Below are 21,438 nucleotides of genomic sequence, written 5' to 3'. Positions count from 1 at the left end.
GCATATGTGATTGGATGAAAAGATTGTGTACAAGATAATTTGAGTATTAACAATGAAAGTTAGTGTATGTGATCTCTAAGGTTGGGTCTCAGTTGCATCAACTTTTGGGTAACCTTCATATGAGGTCAAGGTCAAATTATGAAACATAGTTCAAATTTTATGAAGTTTCAGATTAGTTCATGAAATATCAAAGGATTTTGCATTCATTTAGGATGAACACAAAGTAACTTACTCATCACCTATCATGTGTCATGATCATGATGATTGTGGAAATTGTCACGGTCACTTTCACAGTCATTCATAAGACCTGTGAAGACCCGGGGGTAGAATAGGTCTTCAGCAAACCGTGCTTGCTGTAGAAGGCGACTACTATATTTGTCGTAAGAGGCGACTAAGAGGATCGGGTGATCAGGCTCACTGATGGTTGGTCGTAGATCAATGCTCAAGATGTCAATCACTGGATTGTCTGGTCCAGATTTGATTAATTACAGACCGCCGTCACATAGCTAGAATATTTCTGAGTGTGGCGTTAAACAACAAGCAAACAAACAAACAAACAAACAAACATTAATTCCTGAAAATACTCATAAAGAGTTTCTTTCAGGAACAATTCTCAGTAAGTTATAGATACTTTATATTTGTAATGCAACCATAGTTTGCAGGTCGAGGCTGCTTGCCTGGAAGTTGATGTCTCAAAAAACTTGTGTATGCACCAGGGCTGGGATGATACACCAACTGTGCAATTCGATACACATCATGATACCTTGCTCATGATCCGATGCGTATCACGATACTTGCACATGTTCTTATCTGTGGTGCGTAAGCAAAATACCTGGCGCACTAACAATTTACTGTTGGCAGTGTCAAGTATGGCACAATGGATGAAATTACATACGTTTTCACTTCTCATTTTCATTTGTAATTAGTGTTTGGTGTAACATTTATTAAAGAATACATTTAAGGTAAGAATCAATACTTTGTACTTAGTGTGCGATTGTGAAGTAAAAAATCGCGATCCACCGATGCATCGGTGCATCGTCCCACAACTAGTATGCACAGAATCTTGAGCATTTATTTTTGGAATTTCACCAAAAAATTAACTCCAGGCAGTGATACACACTTATTTATAATCTCAATCTCAATGGTCAAAGTCTTTAGACCAAAAGTGCTTATAATTTGTTATTAAGGTATAGTCTGGAAGGTAATTTAAGGTACCGACGTTTACTACAATATCTAAAAAACTATTTGAAATACTCCAGTCAAAGTTGGTATGAGATTATTAAACAGTCATACATAACTGGATATGACATTTAAAGACAATCGGTGCATGAATAAAAAATCTTGTCTATTTAGCTATCACTATATTTCATCAACAACCAGACCTGTTTATCACGGGTGGAACGAGCATTCATCGAAACAGCCATCTGCATAATGCTACCCCTGCGTCACAGGGCCATATGACACAGTTGAACCAATCAACTCAACTCGAAAGGGTGCACAGGAATCACGCACGTTGAGACGCCCAACACTAACACCGTATTTATGCTTGCCTTAAATTACCTTTCAGACTATAGCTATAGGTATAAACTTCTGTTTCAAATTTGTCCGGCACTGGCCCAAACTGGAAGTGATCTTATTGAACCAGAAGTGTGCATTACATTGTTCTTAAGGTAGCTTGAGGTATTGTATTTTTTCTGTTGAACATTGGGCATGCGTGAGGCCAACTTTCACCTGCTATGGCCAAGTCAAAGTGGCCTATGAGCTTGATACATGTATCTGATTGTAAAGGGATGGGGATGGGGACAGGACTGCTTCAGTTTTTGCATGCAATGCAAAGATCTTTCTATGTATGTTTATACCATGTTTTTACCTTATTTCAGGCACTGGATCTTTTAGATAGTTTCAACTTAATATGATGGTTGTGCAACACATAGACTATAGATCTATTTTCTTCTTTCACATCAGCTTTTTTCAGTCTGAAGGATGTCTGAGTTGTCATTAAAAAACGCACAGACACACTTGGTGGGCTGTTATCTGACAACTTTGACCTCTATGTTTTGTTGTGACTTTGGTATTAAAACGAGGGGAGGTAATCTCGGCCTTGGCACCTCTTGATTGACAGGGCTATGTTCCTTGCATCACAGATACAGATATCAAATAAACAAGGCCAGAACACAAGCATGAAAGCAAATGTGTGGCAGATAATGAATGATCTTGTATCATTGTCGGGAACATTAGACCAGTGACATGCAGCCCAGGCTAGCTAATCTAGGCTGATGTGTGAAAATAGCCCATTGGCACTGGCCCAGGAATGCATGTTTTTAATATGGCACTTGTCCATGTGTGTGGTCGCAGATTTGTAAAGGACACAATGCATAGATCACTTGTTCATCTTATCATGTCTGAGGGTGCTATGGGGTGTAGTTTACACTCAAGGGCAATAATTGTCTATTAGAGATTAAATTGGAATTGGAATCCAGTGTGAATGTGTGCATGATGTATACCGTTTCTGGTAAAAGATTTTTATCCCAAATGGTTAACTTTTCTTTTCTTTGCATTTCACGGGAACTTTCAGTAATTTGGTTCATCAAAACTTATTCTATCACAGTCCCATCTCTGTCTTCCATGTTTATATCTAACCCTATATCACAGACCCATCTGTGTTCTCCATGTTTATGTCTAGCCCTCTATCACAGACTCAACTGTGTCGTCCATGTTTATATCTAGCCCTCTGTCACAGACCCAACTGTGTCGTCCATGTTTATGTCTAGCCCTCTATCACAGACCAATATGTATCCTCCATGTTTATATCTAGCCCTCTATCACAGACCCATCTGTGTCCTCCATGTTTATGTCTAGCCCTCTATCACAGACCCATGTGTCCTCCATGTTTATATCTAGCCCTCTATCACAGACCCATATGTGTCCTCCATATTTATATCTAGCCCTCTATCACAGACCCATGTGTCCTCCATGTTTATATCTAGCCCTCTATCACAGACCCATATGTGTCCTCCATGTTTATATCTAGCCCTCTATCACAGACCCATCTGTGTCCTCCATGTTTATATCTAGCCCTCTATCACAGACCCACATGTGCCCTCCATGTTTATATCTAGCCTTCTATCACAAACCCATGTGTGTCCTCCATGTTTATATCTAGCCCTCTATCACAGACCCATATGTGTTCTCCATGTTTATATCTAGTCCTCTATCACAGACCCATATGTGTCCTCCATGTTTATGTCTAGCCCTCTATCACAGTCCCATCTGTGTCCTCCATGTTTATATCTAGCCCTCTATCACAGTCCCATCTGTGTCCTTGATGTTTATATCTAGCCCTCTATCACAGACCCATATGTGTCCTCCATGTTTATATCTAGCCCTCTATCACAGACCTATATGTGTCCTCCTTGTTTATATCTAGCCCTCTATCACAGTCCCATCTGTGTCCTCCATGTTTATATCTAGCCCTCTATCACAGACCCATATGTGTCCTCCTTGTTTATATCTAGCCCTCTATCACAGTCCCATATGTGTCCTCCATGTTTATATCTAGCCCTATATCACAGACCCATCTGTGTCCTCCTTGTTTATATCTAGCCCTCTATGACAGTCCCATCTGTGTCCTCCATGTTTATATCTAGCCCTCTATCACAGACCCATATGTGTCCTCCATGTTTATGTCTAGCCCTCTATCACAGACCCAACTGTGTCCTCCATGTTTATATCTAGCCCTCTATCACACACCCATCTGTGTCCTCTATGTTTATATCTAGCCCTCTATCACAGTCCCATCTGTGTCCTCCATGTTTATATCTAGCCCTCTATCACAGACCCATATGTGTCCTCCATGTTTATATCTAGCCCTCTATCACAGACTCATCTGTGTCCTCCATGTTTATATCTAGTCCTCTATCACAGACCCATATGTGTCCTCCATGTTTATGTCTAGCCCTCTATCACAGACCAATCTGTGTCCTCCATGTTTATATCTAGCCCTCTATCACAGTCCCATCTGTGTCCTCCATGTTTATATCTAGCCCCCTATCACAGACTCAACTGTGTCCTCCATGTTTATATCTAGCCCCCTATCACAGTCCCATCTGTGTCCTCCATGTTTATATCTAGCCCTCTATCACAGTCCCATCTGTGTCCTCCATGTTTATATCTAGCCCCCTATCACAGTCCCAACTGTGTCCTCCATGTTTATATCTAGCCCCCTATCACAGACTCAACTGTGTCCTCCATGTTTATATCTAGCCCTCTATCACAGACCCAACTGTGTCCTCCATGTTTATATCTAGCCCTCTATCACAGACCCATCTGTGTCCTCCATGTTTATGTCTAGCCCTCAATCACAGACCAATCTGTGTCCTCCATGTTTATATCTAGCCCTCTATCACAGTCCCATCTGTGTCCTCCATGTTTACATCTAGTCCTCTATCACAGACCCATATGTGTCCTCCTTGTTTATATCTAGCCCTCTATCACAGACCCATATGTGTCCTCCATGTTTATATCTAGCCCACTATCACAGACCCATCTGTGTCCTCCATGTTTATATCTAGCCCTCTGTCACAGACCCATGTGTCCTCCATGTTTATATCTAGCCCTCTATCACAGTCTCAACTGTGTCCTCCATGTTTATGTCTAGCCCTCTATCACAGACTCGTCTGTGTCCTCCATGTTTATATCTAGCCCTCTATCACAGACCCATATGTGTCCTCCATGTTTATGTCTAGCCCTCTATCACAGACCCATCTTTGTGCTCCATGTTTATATCTAGCCCTCTATCACAGACCCATATTGTCCTCCATGTTTATATCTAGCCCTCTATCACAGACCCATATGTGTCCTCCATGTTTATATCTAGCCCTCTATCACAGACCCATATGTGTCCTCCATGTTTATATCTAGCCCTCTATCACAGACCCACATGTGTCCTCCATGTTTATATCTAGCCCTCCATCACAGACTCATCTGTGTCCTCCATGTTTATGTCTAGCCCTCTATCACAGACCCAACTGTGTCCTCGATGTTTATATCTAGCCCTCTATCACAGACCCATCTGTGTCCTCCATGTTTATATCTAGCCCTCTATCACAGACCCATGTGTCCTCCATGTTTATATCTAGCCCTCTATCACAGACTCATCTGTATCCTCCATATTTATATCTAGCCCTCTATCACAGACTCATCTGTGTCCTCCATGTTTATGTCTAGCCCTCTATCACAGACTCAACTGTGTCCTCCATGTTTATATCTAGCCCTCTATCACAGACTCATCTGTATCCTCCATGTTTATATCTAGCCCTCTATCACAGACTCAACTGTGTCCTCCATGTTTATATCTAGCCCTCTATCACAGACTCATCTATGTCCTCCATGTTTATATCTAGCCCTCTATCACAGACCCATCTGTGTCCTCCATGTTTATATCTAGCCCTCTATCTCAGATCCATCTGTGTCCTCCATGTTTATATCTAGCCCTCTATCACAGACTCAACTGTGTCCTCCATCTTTATATCTAGCCCTCTATCACAGACCCATCTGTGTCCTCCATGTTTATGTCTAGCCCTCTATTACAGTCCCATCTGTGTCCTCCATGTTTATGTCTAGCCCTCTATCACAGACTCAACTGTGTCCTCCATGTTTATATCTAGCCCTCTATCACAGACTCAACTGTGTCCTCCATGTTTATATCTAGCCCTCTATCACAGACTCAACTGTGTCCTCCATGTTTATATCTAGCCCTCTATCACAGACTCAACTGTGTCCTCCATGTTTATATCTAGCCCTCTATCACAGACCCATCTGTGTCCTCCATGTTTATATCTAGCCCTCTATCACAGACTCAACTGTGTCCTCCATGTTTATGTCTAGCCCTCTATCACAGACCCATCTGTGTCCTCCATGTTTATATCTAGCCCCCTATCACAGACTCAACTGTGTCCTCCATGTTTATATCTAGCCCTCTATCACAGACTCAACTGTGTCCTCCATGTTTATGTCTAGCCCTCTATCACAGACCCAACTGTGTCCTCGATGTTTATATCTAGCCCTCTATCACAGACCCATCTGTGTCCTCCATGTTTATATCTAGCCCTCTATCACAGTCCCATCTGTGTCCTCCATGTTTATATCTAGCCCTCTATCACAGACTCATCTGTGTCCTCCATGTTTATATCTAGCCCCCTATCACAGACTCATCTGTGTCCTCCATGTTTATGTCTAGCCCTCTATCACAGACTCAACTGTGTCCTCCATCTTTATATCTAGCCCTCTATCACAGACCCATCTGTGTCCTCCATGTTTATATCTAGCCCTCTATCACAGACTCAACTGTGTCCTCCATGTTTATATCTAGCCCTCTATCACAGACCCATCTGTGTCCTCCATGTTTATATCTAGCCCTCTATCACAGATCCATCTGTGTCCTCCATGTTTATATCTAGCCCTCTATCACAGTCCCATATGTGTCCTCCATGTTTATATCTAGCCCTCTATCACAGACTCAACTGTGTCCTCCATGTTTATATCTAGCCCTCCATCACAGACTCATCTGTGTACTCCATGTTTATATCTAGCCCTCTATCACAGACTCAACTGTGTCCTCCATGTTTATATCTAGCCCTCTATCACAGACTCATCTGTATCCTCCATGTTTATATCTAGCCCTCTATCACAGACTCATCTGTGTCCTCCATGTTTATGTCTAGCCCTCTATCACAGACTCAACTGTGTCCTCCATGTTTATATCTAGCCCTCTATCACAGACCCATCTGTGTCCTCCATGTTTATATCTAGCCCCCTATCACAGACTCAACTGTGTCCTCCATGTTTATGTCTAGCCCTCTATCACAGACCCATCTGTGTCCTCCATGTTTATATCTAGCCCCCTATCACAGACTCAACTGTGTCCTCCATGTTTATATCTAGCCCTCTATCACAGACTCAACTGTGTCCTCCATGTTTATGTCTAGCCCTCTATCACAGACCCAACTGTGTCCTCGATGTTTATATCTAGCCCTCTATCACAGACCCATCTGTGTCCTCCATGTTTATATCTAGCCCTCTATCACAGTCCCATCTGTGTCCTCCATGTTTATATCTAGCCCTCTATCACAGACTCATCTGTGTCCTCCATGTTTATATCTAGCCCCCTATCACAGACTCATCTGTGTCCTCCATGTTTATGTCTAGCCCTCTATCACAGACTCAACTGTGTCCTCCATCTTTATATCTAGCCCTCTATCACAGACCCATCTGTGTCCTCCATGTTTATATCTAGCCCTCTATCACAGACTCAACTGTGTCCTCCATGTTTATATCTAGCCCTCTATCACAGACCCATCTGTGTCCTCCATGTTTATATCTAGCCCTCTATCACAGATCCATCTGTGTCCTCCATGTTTATATCTAGCCCTCTATCACAGTCCCATATGTGTCCTCCATGTTTATATCTAGCCCTCTATCACAGACTCAACTGTGTCCTCCATGTTTATATCTAGCCCTCCATCACAGACTCATCTGTGTACTCCATGTTTATATCTAGCCCTCTATCACAGACTCAACTGTGTCCTCCATGTTTATATCTAGCCCTCTATCACAGACTCATCTGTATCCTCCATGTTTATATCTAGCCCTCTATCACAGACTCATCTGTGTCCTCCATGTTTATGTCTAGCCCTCTATCACAGACTCAACTGTGTCCTCCATGTTTATATCTAGCCCTCTATCACAGACTCATCTGTATCCTCCATGTTTATATCTAGCCCTCTATCACAGACTCAACTGTGTCCTCCATGTTTATATCTAGCCCTCTATCACAGACTCATCTATGTCCTCCATGTTTATATCTAGCCCTCTATCACAGACTCAACTGTGTCCTCCATGTTTATATCTAGCCCTCTATCACAGACTCATCTGTATCCTCCATGTTTATGTCTAGCCCTCTATCACAGACTCAACTGTGTCCTCCATGTTTATATCTAGCCCTCTATCACAGACTCAACTGTGTCCTCCATGTTTATATCTAGCCCTCTATCACAGACTCATCTGTGTCCTCCATGTTTATGTCTAGCCCTCTATCACAGACTCATCTGTGTCCTCCATGTTTATGTCTAGCCCTCTATCACAGACTCAACTGTGTCCTCCATGTTTATATCTAGCCCTCTATCACAGACTCATCTGTGTCCTCCATGTTTATGTCTAGCTCTCTATCACAGACTCATCTGTGTCCTCCATGTTTATGTCTAGCCCTCTATCACAGACTCATCTGTGTCCTCCATGTTTATATCTAGCCCTCTATCACAGACCCATCTGTGTCCTCCATGTTTATATCTAGCCCTCTATCACAGACCCATATGTGTCCTCCATGTTTATGTCTAGCCCTCTATCACAGACCCAACTGTGTCCTCAATGTTTATATCTAGCCCTCTATCACAGTCCCATCTGTGTCCTCCATGTTTATATCTAGCCCTCTATCACAGAACCATATGTGTCCTCCATGTTTATGTCTAGCCCTCTATCACAGACCCATCTGTGTCCTCCATGTTTATGTCTAGCCCTCCATCACAGACCCAACTGTGTCCTCCATGTTTATATCTAGCCCTCTATCACAGACCCATCTGTGTCCTCCATGTTTATATCTAGCCCTCTATCACAGACCCATCTGTGTCCTCCATGTTTATATCTAGCCCTCTATCACAGACTCATATGTGTCCTCCATGTTTATATCTAGCCCTCCATCACAGACTCATCTGTGTCCTCCATGTTTATATCTAGCCCTCTATCACACTCATCTGTGTCCTCCATGTTTATATCTAGCCCTCTATCACAGACCCATATGTGTCCTCCATGTTTATATCTAGCCCTCTATCACAGACTCAACTGTGTCCTCCATGTTTATATCTAGCTCTCTATCACAGACTCATATGTGTCCTCCATGTTTATATCTAGCCCTCTATCACAGATCCATCTGTGTCCTCCATGTTTATATCTAGCCCTCTATCACAGATCCATCTGTGTCCTCCATGTTTATATCTAGCCCTCTATCACAGACCCATATGTGTCCTCCTTGTTTATATCTAGCCCTCTATCACAGACCCATATGTGTCCTCCTTGTTTATATCTAGCCCTCAATCACAGACCAATCTGTGTCCTCCATGTTTATATCTAGCCCTCTATCACAGACCAATATGTGTCCTCCTTGTTTATATCTAGCCCTCAATCACAGACCAATCTGTGTCCTCCTTGTTTATGTCTAGCCCTCTATCACAGACCCATATGTGTCCTCCTTGTTTATATCTAGCCCTCTATCACAGATCCATCTGTGTCCTCCATGTTTATATCTAGCCCTCTATCACAGACCCATATGTGTCCTCCTTGTTTATATCTAGCCCTCTATCACAGACCCATATGTGTCCTCCATGTTTATATCTAGCCCTCTATCACAGACCCATCTGTGTCCTCCATGTTTATATCTAGCCCTCCATCACAGACTCATCTGTGTCCTCCATGTTTATGTCTAGCCCTCTATCACAGACTCATCTGTATCCTCCATGTTTATATCTAGCCCTCTATCACAGACTCATATGTGTCCTCCATGTTTATATCTAGCCCTCTATCACAGACTCAACTGTGTCCTCCATGTTTATATCTAGCCCTCTATCACACTCATCTGTGTCCTCCATGTTTATATCTAGCCCTCTATCACAGATCCATCTGTGTCCTCCATGTTTATATCTAGCCCTCTATCACAGATCCATCTGTGTCCTCCATGTTTATATCTAGCCCTCTATCACAGATCCATCTGTGTCCTCCATGTTTATATCTAGCCCTCTATCACAGATCCATCTGTGTCCTCCATGTTTATATCTAGCCCTCTATCACAGACTCATCTGTATCTTCCATGTTTATATCTAGCCCTCTATCACAGACCCATATGTATCCTCCATGTTTATATCTAGCCCTCTATCACAGTCCCATATGTGTCCTCCATGTTTATATCTAGCCCTCTATCACAGACTCAACTGTGTCCTCCATGTTTATATCTAGCCCTCTATCACACTCATCTGTGTCCTCCATGTTTATATCTAGCCCTCTATCACAGACTCATATGTGTCCTCCATGTTTATATCTAGCCCTCTATCACAGACTCAACTGTGTCCTCCATGTTTATATCTAGCCCTTTATCACACTCATCTGTGTCCTCCATGTTTATATCTAGCCCTCTATCACAGATCCATCTGTGTCCTCCATGTATATATCTAGCCACCTATCACAGATCCATCTGTGTCCTCCATGTTTATATCTAGCCCTCTATCACAGTCCCATATGTGTCCTCCATGTTTATATCTAGCCATCTATCACAGACTCAACTGTGTCCTCCATGTTTATATCTAGCCCTCTATCACAGATCCATCTGTGTCCTCCATGTTTATATCTAGCCCTCTATCACAGTCCCATATGTGTCCTCCATGTTTATATCTAGCCCTCTATCACAGACTCAACTGTGTCCTCCATGTTTATATCTAGCCCTCCATCACAGACTCATCTGTGTCCTCCATGTTTATATCTAGCCCTCCATCACAGACTCATCTGTGTCCTCCATGTTTATGTCTAGCCCTCTATCACAGACTCATCTGTGTCCTCCATGTTTATATCTAGCCCTCTATCACAGTCCCAAATGTATCCCACATGGTTTTGTTTACAGGTTGAAGAATAGGGACTCATCTACCATTAGGGTACGGGGTATTGTTCTCTATTCTGATTTTGGGTTGGGTCTATTTCTGTATACTGAAATGTACCAGGGGTACACATCTATAGTACTCATGTGGACAACGACCCCTTCAGCCATTATAAGGCTGACAGCGGTGTTAGCCAGTTGGCAGCATAGCACTGATGGTGAGTCGTTTACTGTGGAGAGCATTACCCCCAGTTAGATTGAAGTTGATGTGTTGTATACAGACTGAGGCCCTACGATAGTGAATGATAAAGTGATTGTTTGGGTGACATACTTTTCCAAATATGTAATGCATGACTGATTTTAATTATTTTAGACCATTGTTTTATTTGACATACTTTGGATGAAATTGGTATCCTATTGGCATGAGGATTTCAAGTCTTCCTCTTCTGATTTAATTAAATCAAAAGTGGAAATAAAACATTATACTAGATGATTAAAATTGTCCACAAACCCTTGAGGTGATCATGGTTGTATGGATGGACCAGATACCTTATATACATATGTCCATAGCCAGGAGCATAATGAAAGTGGAAGGCAGAGACCGAATGAATGGGAACGAGTCTTGTGTTCAGTTGATTACCAACGATTAATTGTTGACGAACTGATGCTTTGTCCATGTGTCCACATTATGAGTGCAAAGTGTGTATGAATCCAAAGTATGTAGAATGTAGAGGCCAATGAATTATTTTGGAAATCAAACCTGCTATAGTGGACTTTCATGCCCTTTTGGTGATAAATACTTATCTTACAACACTGAAATAACGTGTTTTACTTTGAAATTACTAAAATACTTTTATTTGCTCTCACGACGACACGCTGTACACTGCTCCTGTCGTCATGATGAGTGGGGCTGACATCAGGACTGTGTGTGTTCATGGAGTGCATTGGTTGAAGTATTATAACAAGAGGTTAAGCAGACATGTTACTATTACAAGAAAACATCATGACTCTGGCTTATTATCACTGTTAAAGTCTTCATAGTATGATGAATTATCATCTCTTTAGATCTACATTTATAATTAGCAGCAACATTTGACAAGCACAAGTCACAGTATGTCATATGAAAGATTGAAATGTTGAGTTGGTCAGTCCATCTACCTGGCCCTGAGTTTCTTACATGATTGACCATATTATTCAGTTGATTACACATACTCATCAACATTGATATGTTAGATGGGGAGGGGGAGAGATATACCTTAAAAGAGTAGAGTAGATCAGTATTGGTGTTCATTGGTTGTGTATATGGATGTTCAAACGCCTGATTGATTATTGTCAGTAGATGAGAGACAGCAAGTGGTTCTGAATGAAACTATGTACCTCTCAGCTAGACCTAGACTATTCTTTCTTCTAGGAAACGTGTATGTAACTGATATATTTATGTATTTACGCAAATGCATAATGTATACAATGTTGTTTCGGTGAATAAACCTACATTGTAAAGTGTCCACATATTGCTAAAGGCAGCATAAAACCATACTCACTCGCACTCATGCAAGTGTTATGACACATGTTTTATAACAGTTTGTTATGTTACCCTGTTTACGTGGTACCATGTGGGTAATAAATACCGATAGAAAATACTATTGTGAAAAGTATTTTCTTTGCATACAACATGTCTCCCTTTTGCGTGTGTAGCGGCCATAAAATTTCTGAGCCCCGTGATGGGATTCGAACCACGGACCTTCTGATCCGAGGTCGGACACCTTGTCCACATGACCAAAGGGGTTAACCCCGTCAGCAAGCTGACAAGGTAAGGATGTCATCTGTGGGATGACTCCACGCCCTGCTACATACTCCCCCGTCAACAGAAGGCACATCCCGGGCCGCATAATAGGGTACTGAGGCTTATTTTGCTCAAATTTAATATTCAACGTGCTCAGCCCCATGTTGGGCGCCAATGTAGTTGCCAATAAATTTTCCGAGCCCCCTGATGGGATTCGAACCACGTACCTTCTGATCCAAGGTCGGACGCCTTGTCCACATGACCAAAGAGGTTAACCCCGTCAGCAAGCTGACAAGGTAAGGATGTCATCTGTGGGATGACTCCACACCCTGCTACACGTGCATGTTTGAGCTGTAACAGGAGTTTATATTAGTATGGCAGTGGGTATGGTTCATTGTAATAACTGTATGAAGTTTCATTGTGTCATTATATCCAAAAAAATAACAGAAGTTTTAAAGATCTTCTGTTTAGGGATAACAATACAGAAACATGACAGTTTTACTGCAGTGAAAGGTAATCGGAGAAAGTCATGTCATGCTGTTCAGTATGTAGTCGAGTCACAGATTCATCTCAGTCCTCCGGCTACATGTACATTATTCCCAGCCGAACGTGGCGATATCTGTTAATACCTTGATTTATTCTCAATGCTGGGATGATCTTACCTTAATGTACTGGTACAAGTCCAGGGATTATGAAAGCATGATAATCTGCCTCATTCTGAAGGTCTATCTGTATACCAATTATGTGTAACTTTCTTTACAGTCAATTCTTATTGAGACATCTGCAGGTACTTCGAGTCATCTTAAGCGTCAACATATCTGAAACTAATCAAGCAATTTCTGTAGGCAGGACATATAATGTTCTCAGCCATGGAATGTAACATCTGTGTGTCTGATTATAGTGGAAATAAAAAATAGCAAAAATATTTGTTATGACATGGGCAATATATGCAACTGAAATGCAGAAACATTTATTTGGTTTGGCAAAAGCGCCCCAATCCCAAACATGATGAGGTTGTAAGTTATTTCAGGAGAATTATTTTCCCCAAAATGAACTGGCAATGATATTGGACATTCTGCACTTGGTTTCTGTAGAACAGTGGTCATGGAAGGTTGACCTTCACATCGTGTATATTATTTCCATACTGCTTCTGACAAGACCAGCATTTAGTGATGTTTTTGGAATTTTATGTAAATAAACACCAACTTCTGTTTCAAACCTTCACCACATTTGACAGTAACCCACATGTTTAATACTGCTACTATTTTCCTCAAGACTGCCTCTCACAGTGGAGGAAGTCCTCGCTTCCTCGTTCTCCGCTGACATCTGGTAGCCATATTGGCAAGCTTTGTACTTGCAGGCGGTAGGAATCAACACATCCTCAACACATTAGAGGTTAAGCTTATAATCAGGTGTTGGAAAATAGTATTTGAAGAGGTAAAAGGAGTTAACTGCCATTCTCTTGTCAGGACAATTAGCACTCTCCTATTAGAAGCATGTCAATGAGATATGTGGTGTGGAAAGTGGCACATATTTCTCCATGTCAAACAATCGTGATTTTTTAGCTGTGTTTGCTCCAGTTTTCAAGAATTCATTATTCTGTGAGTTTCTTTCAGAAGCCGCCACAGGCATTATCATATCATTGCCCTGAAATGACACTGTCTAGATCACATTTTATGAAGCTTTTCTAATCTATCATTCCATTATCATCAATCCATGTGATCAGAACTTCATATAAACTGACTATTAATTCCAGTTCACTTTTTTTATGATCAGGAATCATTTACAAGCTGATTACACTTTTGCATGTGCTGTCATTTTATAGCCACTGTAGATGGGAATACTTTCAATAGATCTCCTTTAGTGTAGCGGTGCATGGTAATACCGGTATACCGGTATACCACGATTTGAAATACTAATGAATACGTATCACAATACGTTTAGAAAATACTGGTATATGTATTTTTCAAAACAATCATTCATGCTGGTAGGATTATGCATGTGGTATGTAATGATATCTGACTTGAAATGTCTGTGGTATGTCATGATATGAGAATATGATATGATATCTGGCCACACCATTTAAATGGCCTTAAAGGGGCTACTTCTGTGTTTGCAAACACTTTTTAAGTGATTGCTTCATATTAATGACTGAGAACTGTTTCACTCTTAAAGTAATTTCAGTTGTCTGTATGTATTTGCCCCTCCAATAACACCTCAGTGGTCTATATATAATCCCACAGACAGAGCTAAGGTCTCATCACGATCTTTCAATCTGTCAATATGCAGGAGCCCTATGGACAACCAGTGTCCGGTATACTGATACAGATCAACACTAATACAGATTACTGTAGGACTGTACACATAACACACATAGATGTGACTTCAGCTCGTAACATTAATTATCATCAGTAAATCTCTAGCAATGCCACGTACACACAACTGAATATGTAATTGGGTTTATGCTGATATGAACCAACATTTGGATTACTCATACACAAATGGGAAACAATCTTTTGGGCTCCTCTTGCCTTTGACTCTGCTGATGTGAGGAATATAGATTTGCTATGTCAATGATCTGTCAAGGGTTATTAAAGGCAAGTGCTTGAGCTAACAGTGTTCCTGTAAAGATGGTAGTTATGACCGAAGTATTGACTTTGTGTTATTGCTGGGTAAAGTGGGAGGATGGGAGCAGTATTGATGAAATGGGGGCAGTCGAGAAGCAGAGTATATCATGTAGAGAACACATTACAGTTGGCCAAACAGTCAAATTCAATCAAGTCACAAGTAGCACAAATAGGTGCGGCACTGGCGGGGAGACAGTGAGTTCCATAACATGATTGTATGATGGATTATCATGAACCACCTCAAAAATAAGATAGGGTCCATATGCTTTATGCATTTAAACAACGAAAATGTGTCTTTTCGTCAGTAAATGATTTTTGAAATCACTGACAAGAAAAAGATCAAACAGGATTGATTTCCAATCATCATGGTGGCCTTCGCAGGAATATTGAAAATGTCACTTTTGCCCTTTAGCATTGTACACCCGTATGTGAAGAGGAAGACATTGGATAAGAATTCCGTATTTTCCTCTTACGCAGCATACCATAGTGCTAATCTTTAGCTCACATGACTGAATCTGATCCCATTTTAAGCATGGTGGCCATCGCAGCAATATTGAAAATGTCATTTTTGCCCTTTACTCAATCATTTCTGCATAAATTTGATAAATAAGAAGCATGTGGTATGAGGAATAACAAAACCTGTTTTTTTGCACATGCTATAACCTTTGACATTCGGTTACCCGTGTACTACGACATGTCCTCTAAATACAAGGCCCACAGAGCTTAAACTTTGTCAGAATGATCCCATGTATGGTGTGTGTAATATATGCTCACAGAATTCTGCTTCAATTTTAAACATAACCTCCATTATTTTTTCATAATTCAGGTGAGCTTCAGAGAAGTGTGGTTCTAATTTTCCTTAACTTTAGAAGGTATTTTCACTGACATAGCTTTATTGATTGTTTTATGATGCTAGTATTGCCACAGTTATATGTCTGTTGCTTGTCAACTAAGTTGGAATGGATGGTGACACTCAGTGGTGTAGTTCATAGGACAGCAGGGGCAGATGTAGGAGTTTGAAATAGTGGCGTTCACACTTGACCTGATAGAGGCAATGACAGTCATCTGTCTGCCTGCCTAGGTGTTCCATCATACCCTGATGGTGTACGACATTGTTCATTATGTACCCCACTGTTTGTCTGGACCAGACTCAATTATTTACAAGCCACTGAAATATTGTACAAATATTAGACATGTTGTTATTTTCACCATGATTTGAAGGATGGATTGAATGATAATGGTTGTGTCTGCAGTAGTGTCACCGTGTACATGTCTACCTGTCTGATGTGGCGACTAACTGGATGCTGTTTTGTTTCAGTGTGCACAGGAACATCACAAGGAATTGTAGCTCGAGGACAAGCCAGTTTCCGCTACCAAAGATACAAGGACTCCTACACAAACTGCACATATGTGGCTGGCAACTTAGAACTTGTGTTTCTTGAGAATACAACAGGAAATTATGATTTTTCTTTTTTGAAGGACATAAAAGAAGTGACTGGCTATATTCTGATTGTGGCAGTTTATGCAAACTATATTCCATTGACCAATCTGAGAATCATTCGAGGAAAGACGCTGTTTCATTATGAAAGGCAATCCTATAGCTTATTTGTTGCACTTAACCACTTCCCAAATTCTTCTACAATAGGATTGCGGGAACTTCGATTCTCATCACTTTCAGGTGAGTCCAAGCATCAAGAGAACATGCACGCATTCACATGCACAGACACACACAGACACACAGACACACAGACACACACACAGACACACACACACACACACACACACACACACACACACACACACACAGACACACACACACACACACACACACACACACACACACACACACACACACACAGAATTGAAGGTTTCATGACTTCCTCTCAATCTTTTGAAAGCAAAATGAATACCAGTACTTTCCATCTGCACTTGTATGTGCTAGAAAGCTATCATGTTAATAATTCATCTTCATGCATGTGTATGGAACTAAAATTCTTTGTATGTTTCTGTTGTGCAGAAATCCTTGCAGGGAAAGTATTCTTCCAGAACAACAACCTGCTCTGTTATGAGAACACGATTGACTGGGAAGACATCAACCCACAACTGAAACCTCCTGTGACCTTCATGCAGGACAGTAATGACTACAAGAGACAATGTGAGTCGGGGCATGCTACAGTGGGCTGGGGAGAAACAAATATCAACATGTACAGTATGTAAAACATGTCAAGATAAATTGAACAAATACATCAGATATAGAGAGAATACAAATACTTCATTGTTTGTCCTTATATAACAGTGGACACAACCGGTGCCTAGTTAATTTAGGACATGCAGCATTACAATGAGTAGAAACTTTAATAACTTTTGAAGACTCTTTGTATCTTTGCACATCATTCAGATGTAGATAGCCTCTCTACAAGAACAAACATATTTTGTTACATATTCCGATAGAGGATAATGATCATTCCAAAGCATGACTTTGAAAACCGATGATTCCTGTGAAACGTACAGCCTCAATGGCTGATTTAGTTGTTAGCTCAGAAATGTCATGCAGTATACTGGTTTGAATCCCCAAATCAGGAATTATTTTCAGAAAATTTAATTCAGGTATGACAGCTTACTATGTTGAAGGTTCATGGTTTGAACAGACAGACAAGAAACAGGTTATGTTGTAACATTTGTAAACATGCACTTCAGTGCAGGTACAGGTTTCTATTCGATTGTTAAGATGAGCACAAGTTAACCCAGCAATAGTCCCTAGAAGGTTATTTGGATTATGAGAAACCTCCCAAACCAACAGATGATGTCACAGGAAGTTTCTGATATAAGATTGAATGCGCAAACATATACATGATGGAATGTGCACAGCATATAGCACTTTAAAATCTTGCCCGCGAAGATCCGGGATAGAATAGGTCTTCAGCAACCCATGCTTGAAATAAAAGGTGTCTATGTTTGTTGTGAGTGGCAACTTACGGGATCGGGTGGTCAGGCTTACTGACTTGGTTGATGCATATCATCATATCCCAATTGCATGAATCGATGCTGATAATGCCAATCACTGGATTGTCTGGCCCAGACTTGATTATTTACAGACTGCCATCATATAGCTGGAATATTTCTGAGTGTAGCATTAAACAACAAAAAAACAAACAAACAAACATGCAAACACTTTAAAATGTATTGACCCCCAGAAAGGAATATCAGGTGGAACAAGTCGAAAAGATGTTTTCAGAATATAATACTGTTTTTCTACTTTCAAGCAATTTGATTGCGGTGGCACTTCTTAAATGTCAGATGATTAAACATAATGTTGTTCTGGGAACTGCTTTTTAACCATCCTGCCCACCAGAGTGAGTGGACTGAGAAATTCCATCTGCGTTAATTGGACACTTATTGCCATATCAGTGATTTTGTAAGAGACACCCACAAGATTGAGATGGAGAGTTTACTGCCCCTATTTGTGTACTTGACTGACCATGGTAGTTGTCACTGGTTCTATCAGCTGGTAGTACATGTAGTGTGGGCTCACATGGGCAAGCATAGCTTGCATGTGTCTTCTTTATGAACAGGAGAATTTGTTTATTCACAAATCATGAGCAGTACTTTTGCGCTTTATTGCCCTAGTTCTGACATATTAATCAAGGCCTATGTTGTAATACTAGTAGAACCATCATATTTCATGCTTTTGCTATTAAGTTTGGGAAATAAGTTTGGCTAGCATTATCTGTTCTGTCCTGATCTATTCTGAGGGAGAGATGGGGCTGAAGACGTTCTCTGAAATTTACCTGATGGTCAAAACAGGTGCCACAGATGTTTACCACTGATTATACTTTTGTGTTGGTTAATATGACGATCATATGCTCTGTCAGTCTTATCTAACATGAAGTATAAAATATTTTTGTAACAAACGAAGGTATTAATAGTACAGAATTATTGTCTGAGTCTTTTCTGGGTTATCCATTGTTAAATACTTAGTCTTTACGAGCCATGTTTGAGGTAACTTGATGCTTTTCTGTAATAGCTAGTCTGTGCTGGTACTGTTGGACCTCATCATCCCAATCAGACATCCAATATGTTTTCATGGCAAATAATTTTTCATGCTGATGAAGAATTGAATAATTCTCTTTGCATTCATAGATAGGTACCTAGGTGATGCTATGATGACAAGAAATATATGAGATTACTGATTCTGCCCAGTGATGTGTTGCTAGGGGACAGCTTCCATACCTTGATCAGTCAGATTGTGAGGGAGAGAGAGAGAGATGTGGTCAGATGAGGCAACCCAACACTCTTGTTTTTCTGCATGTGATTGCAAGATCAATTACAGGCTATATTTGATAAGACGACATTAAGTGCTCCACCTTTGCTCTTTAGAGCTAGGAATTGTTTGAAACTAAATGCTGTAAAGACAGGTTTAATATGTAGCTTTCCCTGATGTATTTCCAGGGCTTTAAAAGAAAAGGTTTATGGTTTCGTATGTAATTGCAGAAACTCATGGTCTAGAGTGGTGGTGAAGGAGATCAACCATTACCAATAATGTAGTAAAACATGTTAGAGGCCCTATCTTGGAAACAACATCCTCAGTCTAGAGGTGACATGGGAGTTTTTAAGGTAGTAAAATGTATGACTGAATCTGACCTTACACTTGACTGGAATATGCCTGTGATGGATAGGCTTCATATTAAGATGTGCAAGACTAAATTCAGACTGATTAGCCTCAAGCTAAGTTAAATTACATTTACGAATTGCACTACAAGCATCCTTTGCAAATTATGCCCCAAAGGTGGGGTAATCCATGCCTTCTCACATGAATTCAGTCAGCTAGAATACATGGGATGAAATGAACACATGAAATTGGCATCATCTTGAATGATTGACTGCAGCTTATCACGTTGAAGCATCCTAACCATACATCTATGAAACTGACATCATCCATTCACACTTTGTATGAAGGATTGGATTGAACAATGGATTGGTTTTTTTAAACATATCAATACTTTGTGTAGATCTTGACAGTGTTTATGATGGCTCTCTGAGAGGCATTATTGAAAAGATTTCATGTAGAGATGTGGAGTGTCTTTGACTGACAGCCATGATAGTGACTCTCATTTCTTATTAACCTGCGAAAGTCAGGGGCCATGCATGGAGGAGGTACTTGGTATTGGGGTTTATATTGGCTGCTATATTTCATGGTGAATTGAAGACAGTGTAGTTGATGAATGATGATATGGTTAGACTCTACTGTCAGGTTAGATTGAAACAGTTCCACTGATGAGTAGAAATGATAAATTTTATGATAAGAAGGACTTGACTGACTGGCTCTAGGATGATGGAGAGGCAAGCAATGGGAGACACAAATATCTCCTTTGATTATCCCTGACTGACACCCCCAGAGGTCGACAGGTTACTGAGGAAGTTATTTACTTAACTCTTCTCTTACACACAAGAAAATGTTGTTGAAAATGATGTTCAGACAAATGTCATTTTCATGTATGGACATACTCTTTCAATTTAAGAAATTATGAAATGACTCATTTTTTTTACTATGAGAACAGAATGTTCAGTACAGACGATAAAAACATGATTGAACCTGGCAGGGGATCAATTCAATTGTCTCTGAGGAGCCGCGCGGCTTGTGCCATGCTTGTGTTATATGTATGGGTATGTAGAATGACCACACTACTACCCTTATCCACAACCAGGTTGGTTTTGTGAAAAAGATAAATAAATATTGTATATGTCTAACTAATTGGTATGGAATCTACAGACACAATGAAGGGCTGTCACAAGACGCTATCAGTGGATGGAGACAGCTTAATGTAACCAAAGGGTGAGAGTTGTTTTCCAGTGTATCATATCTCCAGTCTATTAGGACATATACCATGGGCCCATTCTCTGTCACAGCTTCATTTGGATCTGGTTTAAATGACAAAATGCCATTATTATCCCACGCCACGAAGTTGAAGGGGGATATAGGAATGGGTGCCGTCCGTCCGTCACATTTCGTTTCCGGAGCAGAACACAAAAACCTTGAGAGATATCTTAACCAAACTTGGCACAAAGATAGGTCAAGTGGTAAAATGGTGCCTTTTGATAGTTTGGGATTTTTGAAAACATTATTTTTCGAGTTTGACTTAGACTGAAAATGGTTGTAATCCTCGTTTTCTCCGGAGATCTTGAAAACCATACAATATTTCTTCACCACAAGTGGCACATAAATAGGTCTATTGGAGAACTGGTGACTTTGATAGTTTGGGATATTTTTAAAAAAAAAATTTCGAGTTTCCATGGCAACGACTTTGATTTAGATTGAAAATGGCGGTAGTCCTCAT

The 21,438-nt window shown here is 40.6% G+C and overlaps 1 protein-coding gene across 3 annotated transcripts in view; it reads left to right on the top strand.

Moving 5' to 3' along the window:
* Positions 1–21,438, top strand: part of LOC124149536 (epidermal growth factor receptor-like) — a 250,368-nt gene that overhangs the window by 166,000 nt on the left and 62,930 nt on the right. For all 3 annotated transcript variants that reach the window (XM_046521206.2, XM_046521204.2, XM_046521203.2), the window contains exons 2-3: positions 16,422–16,781; positions 17,121–17,258. In XM_046521206.2, coding sequence (XP_046377162.1) covers positions 16,422–16,781; positions 17,121–17,258 — 498 coding nt within the window. The remainder of the gene's footprint in view (positions 1–16,421; positions 16,782–17,120; positions 17,259–21,438) is intronic.

This window comes from Haliotis rufescens, unplaced genomic scaffold (genome assembly GCF_023055435.1).
Source record: "Haliotis rufescens isolate VD_foot unplaced genomic scaffold, xgHalRufe1.0.p SCAF_4, whole genome shotgun sequence".
NCBI classification, from domain to species: Eukaryota; Metazoa; Mollusca; class Gastropoda; order Lepetellida; family Haliotidae; genus Haliotis; species Haliotis rufescens.
The sequence above is the reverse complement of the archived record's forward strand: the minus strand, read 5'-3'. Positions and strand labels throughout refer to the sequence as shown.